The 13,955-nt window shown below is 43.7% G+C and overlaps 1 protein-coding gene across 1 annotated transcript; it reads right to left on the bottom strand.

The window, feature by feature from the left end:
• Positions 1-2,304: 2,304 nt before the first annotated feature.
• On the bottom strand, positions 2,305-9,607 carry LOC138798666 (uncharacterized). The gene is made up of 6 exons (XM_069979202.1): positions 9,444-9,607; positions 7,820-7,953; positions 4,064-4,154; positions 3,663-3,982; positions 3,364-3,486; positions 2,305-2,910 (listed from the first exon to the last, which is right to left on the bottom strand). Exons 1-6 carry the CDS (start codon positions 9,553-9,555, stop codon positions 2,881-2,883), a joined length of 810 nt encoding a protein of 269 aa, XP_069835303.1. The 5' UTR covers positions 9,556-9,607; the 3' UTR covers positions 2,305-2,880.
• Positions 9,608-13,955: the final 4,348 nt, after the last annotated feature.

Raw genomic sequence — 13,955 nt, 5'->3', positions numbered from 1 at the left:
TTTAAAAACACTGCCCAAAATACTGAGCAAAAATTCTGTGTGGGAAAATAGCATGAGGCCGTAAAAAGTGGAAAATAGAACTTTTCCTATAATATATTTGTTTACATTAAAGTATCTTATTTTTACAAGCAACATGAGAGAAAAGGCACCCCAAAATTTGTAATGCAGGTTTTCTGAGTACAACGGTACCCCATATGTGGGCATAAAACACTGTATGGGCACACAGTGGGGCTTAGAGGGGCTCAGAGGGGAAAGATTCATGGTTAGAGGAGATGAAAGCATGCAGCGGTGCCAGCAATGCCTGTTAACAGCGGATGCCGTTATACTGTTAATAACGGCGATCAGTGGTGCGGGGACCAGGAGGGGCTGCGGGCCCTACCTGCGCCGCTGCACTATTCTGCGCTATGACCATAAAAAGCTGATGGCAGCAGAATAGAGCCCATTAGTGACTGCTGTAAAAACTCTGTATCGGCGGTCACTAAGGGGTTAAACTTACACTTTTCAGTGTACAGTAAAAATACCAATAAATGTATTTGCTGGGTCACTACAGTTACAGAGTTACCAAATTTTTATAGTTTTTTTTTAACATAAAGCGACTCTGTACCCACAATCTGATCCCCCCCAAACCACTTGTACCTTCGGATAGCTGCTTTTAATCCAAGATCTGTCCTGGGGTCCGTTCGGCAGGGGATGCAGTTATTGTCCTAAAAACAACTTTTAATCCTGCAGCGCTGTGTCTAACTGCCGGGGCTTACATTTGTATATGCATTAGGCTGGCACAACCTCTCTGTCCTTCCTCCCCACCCTCCTCATCATTGGGAATGATCCAGGAACATTTACTGATGTTTAAGCTTTGCACAGGTGTATTAATGATCCAGCCCATGTTCATTATACATACAGGTGGGGAATAGGAAGCAATCTTCTTGGAGCATTCCTAATGATGAGGAGGTTGGGGAGGAAGGACGGAGAGGTGGTGCCAGCCTAATGCATATAGAAATGTAAGCCCCGGACGTTAGACACATCGCTTTAGGTAAAAAGTAGTTATTAGGACAATAACTGCTTCCCCTGCCGAACAGACCCCAGGACAGATCTTGGATGAAAAGCAGCTATCTGAAGGTACAAGTGGTTTAGGGGGTCAGATTGTGGGTACAGAGTCTCTTTAAACCACTTTGGCACAATAGAAACTATCTTCCTAACAAAAACGCACAAAAACTGTGGGGTGGTTTTGTGTTTTGGTGCCCTTTTTTTTTTCTACTTTTACACTTGTGTACATTACTGTACACTAGTTGACTGCTAAACAGTGATCTTTGATCACTGATACAATACATTGCAATACTAATGTAGCGCAATGTATTGTATATGTCAGACTGAGCTGACAGGCAATCTGCACACCCATACCTCTGGCATGGCTGAGCAGAGGCATATACATGGAAATCCAGGGGGCCTTCAATAGGCCCCCAGAATTTCCATGGAGACCATCGGGGGACCGGACGGACACCAGAATCTGTTACCTGATGCTGTCATGATTTGACAGTGGCATTTATTGGGTTAAACTACCCGAACCGGAGGATTCTCTGCTCTGGGTAGTTACAGGGGGAGATCAGCTGTCACACTGACAGCTGACCCCCCTCTCTGCCTCCACAGGGGGGTGTCAGAGCATTCTAGTACATATGCCAGTATAAGGCATATGTATCAGAATAAGACACATTAGTGACCGCCGTTAAAACACGTATTGGAGGTGACTAAGGAGTTAATGACCCTGCCCAAAATTGCCTAAATGAAAAGGCAAATTTTCATTATTGCTTTTTCCTTCTCGCCTTCTAAGAGCCATAGTGCTTTTATTCCTCCATCTACAGGGCCAGGTGAGGGCTTGTTTTTTTTTTCAGGAACAAGTTTACATTTAAATAGAATAAGGAGTCATGGACGCCAAGCACTGAAAATCACCCAGGAGATCCTGGGTGCAAAATAAACCTGAATTCCAAAGTTAAATACATTAAACCATATTTAAAAAATTCTAAAAAAAAGTCTAAAATCTTTCTTTGTTACCCATAACAACCTTTCCGAATTCAGCTTTCATTTCTTACCCTGCTCTTCTAAAATGAATGCTGCTCTGTGCTTAAAAACAAGGACCATTTTTCTTTTAGTCACTTTCATTAAGGAGCCAGTACAAAGAGGTACTGGGTATTATTTGAGATTAGTACAGATGGTCTCAAAAAATATGAGATAGATTATTTAGAACCTAGTAGGAGAAAAGTATGTTGCGTAAACCTTAGAAATGTAATAAAATATTTTATTAGTCACGTTTATCGGACACAGATACATATAATTCATTTTTATTATATACACTTGAGATAAAAGTTGCATAAGATGAAACCAGTAACACCATGTATTGTGATAATTGATGAATTTATATTATAGGCTACATTATCTGCATATCACCAAAGATATTCAAAATGTCCACCCTAACATATTACCATATTACCAGAAATTACCATACAACCTGTAAACTGTCGCGCTCAGTCAGTCAGTGGGATTATCATTTGTGACTTTTTAAAAAATTGCGCAAACTGGTGCAGACCTACATCTGGTCAGTATATACACTAATTCTCAGTCACACTAAATAAACTCCCGAGTAAATGTCCCCCTATAACTTTTCAATATTGTCTAAATCAGCTTTAATCCACAACTCATGTCCATCACAATGTACTATTTCGTTTCAATAGTTTTTATTGAAGGAAGGTATTTGTTTTAAACAGTTTGAAAAACATGTAGGCCGTGAACAGTTTGGCCATAAACAGGTTGAAGAACAGTTACATAAATATGTTATTACAATACACAAATATGATTTATTTCAATTGGAAAAGAAAAACATCCTAAAGCTCATGCAACACAGCCATGTCTTGCTGAATGCTAAAATTGGAAGAAAAAGAAAGCAAACATTATAATATATATAGTAATTATCGTGTAAGCTATGATTGAATACATGTGCATTATATAAGCAAGGCTGACTTAGTACTGTTGGTAATAAAATAAAGCTCTGCTTCATTCTGTACCGTGAGGTAAAATGTGAATGAACCACTAAATATGCCTAAAAATCTGTGTGAAAAAAAGCATGATGATAAAATAAAAAAGGAAGGGTATTAATATGGCCGTATCACCCCACCTTCCCCCTAACATATGTATGAACATAGCTGTATCGCCTATATAAACTCCTGTATGATCTGTAAAACCAGTGTACAGTTATCTCTCATTGATACTGCTAGGGATGAGACAGGCTAGCTGGATTCTAGATGTAATGGAAAATAGATAATCTCATTTAATATTAGATTTAATAAGCTCCACACCTACAACCTGTAGACTTACCTTCATGTACATATAAAATATGTGTAGCCAACGATGATAATATCTTGTCCTTAACGACATTTCTTCTGACTCACAATAGGGTTGATAAGTGTCGCCATTTCCTATGGTCCTGTGTCGTTTAACCTACAAACATTTTAGAAAACAGGGAGATCAGAGACTATATTACATTCCACATAGAACAATGTACTTTTTTAGTTATTTAAGTTTATAAATGTGTAAATTGGTATCATAAGAGAGTTTTTCATATTCCTAGCCCATCTTCACTCTAAGAACAGTCTGCGTGGGTGACAATCCCCTACCTTTAGTCTGTGTGTCAGATCTCTGGCATGTTTCCTAAAATCCCTCTTAGTGCTGATATTCTGAAAAAATCTCTGGAACTGTCCAACCCGTATTCTATTCTGAAGACATGGTGAAAGAAAACTTGCATACTGCAGGACATTATTAGCATCTTTTTTCTTTTGCCGATTTCGGTGCAATGACGTTAACATGTAATTCTTATCCATGAACAAGTTTTGGTTGAGAACTTCCAAAGAAGTAGGTGACATGTTAGATGTCAAGATGATGTTCCAAGTATTTTTATTCAGATCTTTTAGAAATTTAGTGCAGTCTTCACATGTCCCTATGCCAAAAAAAAAATAAGACTCCAATGAGCTTACAAATGACTGTAAATTCTAGTAAAGATTGATACACCCTTTCTTACATAAAGCCCAAATAGGTGTTTCTGGCAGGTTGTCTGTGGATTTGCACTCTTTAGCTTTGGCAGGAGTCAATACAGTAGAGGTAATAAGGAGCTGTAAGGAAAGAAATTACATGTCAGAATGTGGCACCGACATTATATATGTCTATCATGATTTCTACACTACTTTCCTTATCAATGTTGTGACTTGCAAAATTACATAAAGATTTTCATATAAATTTTAATAAGACAAGATAAAGACACGTTAAGGCCGCTGCCTTACATTTTCACCCGGCAGATACTGTCTCATGGTCTGGTATAATCACTTTTAAGTCCAGAGTGAATGATTTTAGGTATTGCTTATGTCCCAGCTAGAGGCCACCTCTGTTTTCTCCATTAGGCATGGCTACAGCAAATAGAAGGGAAATGGGTGGTCAAGGGGTGTTCTGTGACAAATTAGCAGATCAAGCTAATAGAGGTACTGTTCTGTATGCAATGAAAAGTTCTATTCATCCACTGCAGTGGTTCATGGGAATATAACCTGGTAATAGATTCCCTTTTAACACACAAAGCCATTTAAAGGGAATCTGTCCAAAACAATTCATGTTCCAAACACTGTTAGATGCTGTTAGATACAGTACTTTGATATATCTGTCTGTGCTTGCAGAACATAAAAAATAGTTTTATTCTAGAGGTTTTCCCAAGCTACTGAAGTGCAGCAAGCTGTAACACCTCTTTACTCCCCCCTCCCATACCTGAACATGTTTTGGACTCAGTTTCCATGTATCAATCAAGCAGGCAGGGAAGAGAGAGGAGACATTCCAGCTGCCAACTATTTAGGAGCTTGGCAAAGCCTCTTTGCTCTTTGTACCATAGAATAAAAATAGTTTTGTACATTCTGGAAGCACAGCTGTATATACAATAGGTATCGTGTGTCCCCTTGACCTAATAGCTATGCAGCAGTTTCAGCAGTTCACAGTCTGAATTACAGCTGACAGATTCCCTTTAAGGTACTGATATATCATTAATCATTATAAATTTATAAAGATAAAATATTTTCGGTTTTAGGCTTTGTTCACACTGCGTATGAGTCCGGCCGTAGTGCGAACCGCGAATATACACACGTAGTTTTGAGGTTGATGCGTTCGCAATAAAGTATACGATATACGCCCGCACAGTGCACACTACGTATGAGCTTACGGACGGATCGTGTGCAGCGACGTGAAAAATTAACAAGACCATTGTTTGAGGACGGAAATGTTCCAACTCACGGCCGTGGATTTCTATGCGGTCCCATACGAAGTACTTATTTCAGCCAAATTGAACTTGATTTTTCGATCCAAAAGGTTCTGTGAGTTTTACTGGGCTGGGCGAAGATTTCCAAGTAAATGGCCTGTTTCAGATCGCTTCGAAACAAGCTAGGGAAGCATAACTGTACTACGGGCGTATGTTCGTGGTTCGTACGCATCCGGCCGCATGTCGATTTTTCCCACGCCCATAGTTTCAGCCGCACATGTACGGCGGCGTACGACAGCAGGACCCCCACTGATCCCAAGAATGGGGACACAATCATCCCAATAATGAATGGGGAGCTTACTGCGTCTGTGTGGTCCCTACAGCCTGTGCTCTATTCAAATGAATAGAGTGCAAGCCACCTGTGCGGGTAGGAGAGTTCTCCAATCATTGTAGAGGTTATTGCATCCCCTTTTTTGGGGATGACAAGCTGAGATGGGAATTTCCCTTTAAAGGCTTGGGCTCCTCTATTGCGATATTGAGCAAAAAAAAACGATGTCGGAGTAACGATTCTTTTTATATAACGATCAGCGTTTAGATGGTACGACATATCGTACGGAAAAATCTTTTAAGATCGCCAGCCCGCAGCCCGGCCCCCCGGTCATCCACAGCCCCCTGCGCCGGCTCGATCGGCACCACCGCCGCTCCGATCACCACCCCCGCCGCTCCCACTCCGATCGCCAACCCCGCTGCTCCGAACGAACGTCCCCCCCCAGCCGCCGCTCCGATCGCCCCCGCCGCCCCGGCCATGAGCATAACTTACCTGCTCGGCGTAGCGGGTGTTCGAAATTCCCAGCTCCCCTCTTCAGTGCATTGATTGGCTGAAGAGGGGAGCTGGGAATTTCACACAGCTCCTCTTCAGCCACTCAGTGCTCCTCTTCAGCACTGATTGGCTGAAGAGGAGCCGTTTGAAATCCCCTCTTCAGCCAATCAATGAACGGCAGCACTGATTGGCTGAAGAGGAGAGCCGGGAATTTCAAACGGCTCCTCTTCAGCCAATTAGTGCTGCCGTGCATTGATTGGCTAAAGAGGGGAGCCGGGAATTTCGAACACCCGCTACGCCGAGCAGGTAAGGTATGCTCGTGGCCTGGGCAGCGGGGGCAACGGGGATGGCGATCGGAGCGGCGGGAGTGGCGATCGGAGCGGGGGGGGGGGTGGCAATTGAGCTGGCACAGGGGGCTGCGGATGAGCGGGGGGCTGGGCTGCGGGCGGCCGGACTTTCACAACGACTGTTTACACGGAACGATAGGCGAATTTTTTGCGAACGACGATTTAAGAACATGTTAAAAGATCAAAATGAACAATTTCTCGCTCGCTGCGTTTGCACGTACGATTATCGTTCAAATTCGATCGTTAGCGTGCAAATTCGCCCGATAATCGTTCCGTGTAAACCCAGCATAAGGGTCAATTTACACAGAAAGATTATCTGACAGATTACCTGCCAAAGATTTGAAGCCAAAACCAGGAATGAATTTGAAAAGAGGAGAAATCTCAGGCTTTCCTTTCCTCTGTTTATAGTCTGTTCCTGGCTTTGGCTTCAAATCTTTGGCAGATAATCTGTCAGATAATTTTTCTGACCCCAATGCTGCATTTACACGGCACGATTTTCTTTTGAATTTTCGCAAAACGATCGCATTTGAGCAATAATTGTTCCGTGTAAACACTGCAAACGATCAAACGATGAGTGAAAAATTATTTACTTTGATTTGTGAACATGTTTACAAATCATTGTTGGTCGTTCGCTAAAATTTCACTGATCGCTTTGTGTAAACGGTCGTTGAAAGTCCGCCCGCCCGCAGCCCAGCCCCCCGCCCGCAGTCCGGCCCACGCTCCTCAGCAGCCTGGCCACGCATCCTACAGCCCCCTGCGCCGGCTCAATCGCCCCCCGCCAGCCCGATCGCCACCCCCGCCGCTCCGGCCCCGAGCATACCTTACCTGCTCGGCGTAGCGGGTGTTCAAAATTTCCGGCTCTCCTCTTCAGTGCATTGATTGGCTGAAGAGGGGAGCGGTGAATTTCAAACAGCTCCTCTTTAGCCAATCAGGGCTGAAGAGGAGCACTGATTGGCTGAAGATGAGCTGTTTGAAATTCCCGGCTCCCCTCTTCAGCCAATCGATGCACTGAAGAGGGGAGCCGGAAATTTCGAACACCGCTACGCCGAGTAGGTAAGGTATGTTCAGGGCAGCGGGGGTGCTGATCGGCTGGCAGGGGAGGGGGGCGATCGAGCCGGCGCAGGGGGCTGTAGGATGCGGGGCCGGGCTGCTGAGGGTGGGCCGGAAGCCGGGCTGCGGGTGGGCTTTTGGACGGCTTAAGTGATCTTTAAACGATCGCAAAAACGATTTTACAGACGAGTTATTGTCCCATGTAAACTCTGGTCATTATAAAACCAAAATCGTTGCGGCAAAATAGTTAAATGATCAATTAGGCGAATTATCACCCCGTGTAAACGTAGCATTAGTCAGAATAAACAATCATATCCAATGACTCACAGGAGCTGCCTTCTCTGACTGCAGCCCTTCATCTTCCTTTTTCTCTTCATTTTTTCCGATCTGCCATGATGGCTTTTCTGGGCCACAAACTGATTTCTCTTCTTGCTGTTGCTGCATGTCCCCATACTTTGCCCCTGAAAATAACAGTGCTACAAGTAAGTCCATCAGAATAAATATTGCCCCACATTGTACCACTAACAAAAACGTGCCCCACCCTATGGCCAACATATGACCCCCACTGGGGGGAATAAACAAGACTGTCTACCATCCAAACTGTCTGGCTTTCCCACAGCAACCAATTACACTGCCCATAAAGAGCTGATCCTGTGGATACAAAATGCCCCACTCTGCCCTCCCGAATAAAGATTTCCCATACTTTACCCCTGAATAAATATGTCTCACCCTGTGCCCCTTTACACAGCTTTGCTTTACACTGTTGCTTTAAATAAAAGTATGCCAACATTGTTCCTGACAAAAAGTGCCCCACACTGTACCTCTAAATACAAATGCACCCCGCAATTTACACCTCGAATATAAAACTTGACCCACTATGTGATCTTAAATTAAAATGTTCCCCACAATGTGCTCCTAATAACAAATGCCCCTAGAAGGAATATTAGGGGTAGTTCACAAAAAAAAATCAGCTGGTGCCTGAAAGTGCCAGAGATTTGTGATTTATTTCTATAAAAAATCTTAAGTCTTCCATTTCTTATCAGATGTTGTTTGTCCTGCAGGAAGCAGTGTATTCTCTCCAGTCTGACAAAGTCCTCTCTGCTGACACCTCTGTCCATCTCAGGAGCTGTCCAGAGCAGTAGCAAATGCCTATAGAAAACCTCTACTGCTCTCCAGAATGAAAAGCATACACCACTTCCTTCATGACATGCAGCAGCTGATAAGTACTGGAAGACTTGAGAGTTTTTTTAATGGAAGTAAATTACAAATCCCTGGCACTTTCTGGAACCCGTTGATTTGAAATATATATATATATATATATATATATATATATATATATATATATATATTTTTTTTTTTTTTTTTGTGAACTACCCCTTTAACCTGCCAACAATCCCACATAGACAGCAAAGACTTGGCCTTTTTTCCACAGTTTGTGGATAGTGAAGCATAGATAAATCATGTCATTGTGCCAGTGGTCATACAAAGAGGACACAGAGCAGGTAGTACAGCAAGGCTTCTTTGCACCCTGTAGTGTCACTAATGTACAAAGAACATTGGTGCTCAGCCAATCATATGCAGTAGTATGCTGCCACAGCCAGCTGCAGCTTTTCTGGGAGACTGAACGTCAGGATAATGGAAGCCGCAGGTGTGTGAGGAAGGTAAGTACAGATTTTTTTTCTTTCATCGGGCAGCCTGGGCATGTTTATGGAACAAAAACATTTCCCTGGACAAACTATTTAAGGGTAAATTTTTGTGCCGCACCTTGGGCCCCCAGATCTTCAGGTACTGTGGTGGGCCTGTCTGACCATGGCTAAGATGTATGTAGGAAACACATGTATGTAGTTAGAACAGCACTAGGCAGGTGAGTACCAGAGTTTTTATTCCTCCCCTTTAAATATAACAACTTTTATCCAGACAATCCCTTTACACTACTAAAGCAGTTACTTACTGTCTTGGGCTACGTAGAAAGGTACTTTTTGGCAGGGTTTTTTGCATGGATTTTTGAAGGGATCTTGGCACTGGACATCGAGGCTGTACAATCCTCCCTTGGTTATAGACATGATTAGATTCTGGGGAAAATATTCTCTACTTTCACAGGGAGTATAGAGCAGCACTCTTATTCCTTTGATGTTGAATTCAATACTGGTCTGTTTATATAGAGGGACTAGAATCAGGATCCACATTCCTCAACTGGCTGGTGACAGCACATAAACAAGATATTTAAATGTACATCTGACTGCAATTAAACCTGATTAACTATCACGTGGAATATATACTCATTGACAAACAAATATTGCACACGTTGTTGCTGGAATCAAATTAAACTTATATGTGTGAATATTATTACAACATAACTTATTACAATATTAGGGGAAAAGGGTAAATTTATTGGGGTAAACATTTTTCTTTGACTACACAATTACTTTATACTACTGGCTCCTAAACTTTCTGAAACCAGGACCCACTTTTTTTATTCTTCTATCCTTTCTATCATTTTATTCTGCTTTTTAAGTTATTCAACCCTTTAAGCAGGGGCGTAGCTAGGATTAATGAGGCCCCATAGCAGAAAACTGTACAGGGCCCCATGAATCCCCTACCCCCCCCCCCCCCCCCCCACTGCCAAACACAGACAATGACGCACATATACACACACAGAGGCACCATTAACATATATACAGATACGCCACTGACATACACACATATAAACGCTGTAATGTGATTACACTAGTGCTGATGTATAAACCATGAATAGACTGTACACAGGGAAATAATCATCTCAGTGTTATAATAAATACTTAACCAGAAATAAAAGAAAATGCAGCAGATATTAATGGTGGGTTATTTTATTAGAGCCCAGCATTAATCGAAGCTGCTGCAGAACATCTTTGGGAGCAAACCTGTCAATCACTACTGACACAAACACACACATATACACCAGTGTTACAGACACTACTGACATACAGTACACACACACATATAGCCACAGATACATACACATACTGACATATACATATATACACAGATACATATGTACACTCACTGACACACATACACAGCACTCAGGCTTCCACCCTCCTCCTCCTGTAGTCCGGGCTGATCTTCACATAGAAGTATTCAGGACCTTTGGGTCATGTTACCATAAGGTCCTTCATCCCTCTCCTGTGCCATGCAGGACCTGGCAGGTCCTGCTCCTCTGTTCCTCTCCTTTTGATGTTCAGCCCGCTCACCCGGCACTACAGTGAGGGGGCTGAACAGTGAAGTGGCAGGTCCCTCTTCTTCTCTGGACCCCTGGGGGAGCGGGGGTACAGTGGTCGGCTGTCAGTGGCATACAGTACCCATACCTCCCAACTTTTGCAAAGAGCAAAGAGGGACATGTGCGCAGTGGTCCCCATAGCCACGCCCCCATAGCGATCCTCTATAGCCACGCCCGGCACAGTCAGTGTCTGTATACCCCGCTGCCCGCCCCGGAGGATGACGGGAGTGCGTGCTCTGCCGGGAGAGGAGCTGCTGGGACCGGCAGACAGGTGAATTACTGGTTTATTGTTTTTTTTCGGTGGGGCCACATATAATGCGGGACACTGGGTGCCGTTCCGGGACCATGGGACAGCACCCCGAAAACGGGACTGTCTTGCGGAATCCGGGACAGTTGAGAAGCTATGAGTACCTACCATGAAGGCAGAGCAAGCTTCCTCGGGCCCCCTTCCTGCAGGGGCCCCATAGCAGTCACCTTCCCTGCCTTCATGATAGCTATGCCACTGCCTTTAAGCACGGAGAAAATTTTCATTTTTGCTCTTTCATTTTCTCACCCTTGTGTTTAAAAGGCCATTTTTTCACTTTAAGACCCACATGTGACACCTATTGTACCTTGCAATGACAGACCTAATTTTTCCATAAAACATGCTGCTAGAGATAAGCGAACCGGGTTCGGGTTTGATTCGATCCGAACCCGAACGTTCGGTATTTGATTAGCTGGAGCTGCTGAACTTGGATAAAGCTCTAAGGTTGTCTGGAAAACGTGGATACAGCCAATGACTATATCCATGATTTTCACATAGCCTTAGGGCTTTATCCAACTTCAGCAGCCACCGCTAATCAAATGCGAAAGTTTGGGTTCGGATCGACTCGAGCATGCTCAAGGTTCGCTCATCTCTATATGCTGCACAAACGGGAAAAAAAATTTGTGCAGTAAAATTGGAAAAAAAAGGGCTTTTTTTTCATTTTGGGGGATTTCGTGTTTATGTAGTTACTATGGTAAAACTGTATGGGAGCCTATAGGAGGCAGAAAGGGAAGGAAGTTACTAGAAATGTGCGGAGCCTAAGTTTGTCTCGCAGGTTCTGAAGAAATGAAACCTAGCTGGAAGAAACCATCATGGTGGTCTGGGCCGGATAGAGAGGAAAAAGGGAAAGTGATGCCTCAGATCCAAGGAGACGTCACCTGTGGATCACTGAGTGACGATTTTCGTATTTTGTAGAACATTATTTAGTAGGGGTGCCCCGAGGTAATTTTTTTTTCCAAGGGGTGCCCCGAGGTGGAAAAGGTTGGGAAGCACTGCACTAGAACCTTGTGAAAGGTCTGTGCTGTGTGAACCACAATTTTAATATAGTATGTTAACAACTGGCACAGAGAATTATTGGTCATTAATTCTGATACAACTTTTGATTTTCCTAGCTGAAGCTTTTATGAATGAACAGGAATATCAATTGCACACTGGTATATATGCAATATGTGGAATAGGGATGGTCCGAAACTGCAGAGGTTCGGGTTCGTATGAACCCAAACGCTCGGCATCAGATTCCCGCTGTCTGCCTGCTGCCTGCTGTCTGCCTGCCTATGGCTATGGCTGTATCCCAGTTTTCCAGGCGGTCCTCCCGCTGTATCCACCCTCTCCACGGAGCGGGCAGACAGCGGGAATCATTGCTGAGCGTTCGGGTTCGTACGAACCCGAACCGAACTTGGTTCGGACCATCCCTAATGTGGAAATAAAGCTTATAAATGGATTCCTAGAGGGGCTGCACACATGTGCACATTAGGAAAGTAAGCACCTGCCACTTGGGTATGGAAGGACAAGGATTTCCAGTATTCCTCAACATAAATTGTATAAGAGAGAGGCTGGACATCAAGCATTAGATCCAAACCCCATGGAAACAAAGATCAGGGCTTGCTTTACAATGATGTGAAGTATTTTGGATCAATGTATGTTGCCCTAGAAACTGTTCAAATTGTTGTAGAATTGGGAAACATTGTTGATAACATACCTGAATATCTCTTTAACGCTATCAAGAATAAGTCAGATTACACCAAGCAGTTGTTATTATTCACACACCAACAGGCATTGGTACAAGACTACCTAACAGCCTCACAGGATAGCTACTGTTAGGTTGTGGGACCAGCATGTTGCCATTATATTGAGGATTATTGCATATCACACGACATTGACCAAGCTGAGGGGTCAACCATTTTTGTCATAGAAAGTACAATGGATCCCACACAAAAAAACAAGCTCTCATTTGGTTCTGTAGATGGAAAAATCTAAAAGTTATTGGTAAATATGGGTTGGATTCATAGAGGTCCTTACAGTAATGAGTAGTGATGAGCGAATACTAAAATACTCGGGTGCTCGTTACTCGAGCCGAGTATTTCCCGATACTCGAGTGCTCGTTTCAAGTAACGAGGCCCATTGAAGTCAATGGGAGACTCGAGCATTTTTTGAGGGGACTCAAGTTCGGTAGAGAGAAGGTCGTGTGAAAACCTGTCAACCTCAGAAATTGATGGAAACACAATGGAAATGGACAGGAAACAGCAGGGGCAGCATGTATGCATGCCTCTGAGGCTGCCTTATCGCACCATTATGCCTAATTCTGTGCAACAGTCTGGTTAAAACAGAGGTAGGCATAGGGACCACCCAAAAACTTAGCCTGACACAGCATGGCATTGAGAACACAGGGAACCATTAATACAGAGGTAGCTTATTATGAACCACCCAAAAATTCTGAATGACACAACATAGCCGTGAGGACAGAGCGAACAAGGTAGAAGTGGTAGCCAATCAGCCTTCCAAAAATTATACCAGACCTAGCATGGCAGTGAACTCACAGAGAACCATTAAAAGTGAGTGAGGAAGAAAGTGAGCCTCCCTAAAATTAGGCCAAACACTGCATGGCATTGAGCACACAGAGAACTGCCGGGATCAGCAGTAGCCAACATGGAGGCCAGGCAGGAGCAACAGTAACCAACATGGAGGCCAGGCAGGAGCAACAGTAACCAACATGGAGGCCAGGTAGGAGCAACAGTAACCAACATGGAGGCCAGGCAGCATCAGCAGTAGCCAACATGGAGGCAAGGGCAGGCACACCAGTAGTCAGCAGTGGTCAACATGGATGCCAGTTAAGGCCCAGCAGTAGCCAACATGGAGGCAAGGGCAGGCACCACAGTAGTCAGCAGTAGTCAACATGGATGCCA

Source organism: Dendropsophus ebraccatus, chromosome 8, assembly GCF_027789765.1.
Source record: "Dendropsophus ebraccatus isolate aDenEbr1 chromosome 8, aDenEbr1.pat, whole genome shotgun sequence".
NCBI classification, from domain to species: Eukaryota; Metazoa; Chordata; class Amphibia; order Anura; family Hylidae; genus Dendropsophus; species Dendropsophus ebraccatus.
This window is presented reverse-complemented; position numbering and strand designations above follow the sequence as displayed.

What these genes read in the sequence shown, in the direction of transcription:
- LOC138798666 (XM_069979202.1), bottom strand. Translation starts at nt 9,555, where the DNA reads ATGTCTATAACCAAGGGAGGATTGTACAGCCTCGATGTCCAGTGCCAA. An exon ending in TTTCTACGTAGCCCAAGACA is followed by an intron (nt 7,954 to 9,443) that starts GTAAGTAACTGC and finishes TGTTATTTTCAG; the next exon opens with GGGCAAAGTATGGGGACATG. An exon ending in AGTCAGAGAAGGCAGCTCCT is followed by an intron (nt 4,155 to 7,819) that starts GTGAGTCATTGG and finishes CTTTCCTTACAG; the next exon opens with CTCCTTATTACCTCTACTGT.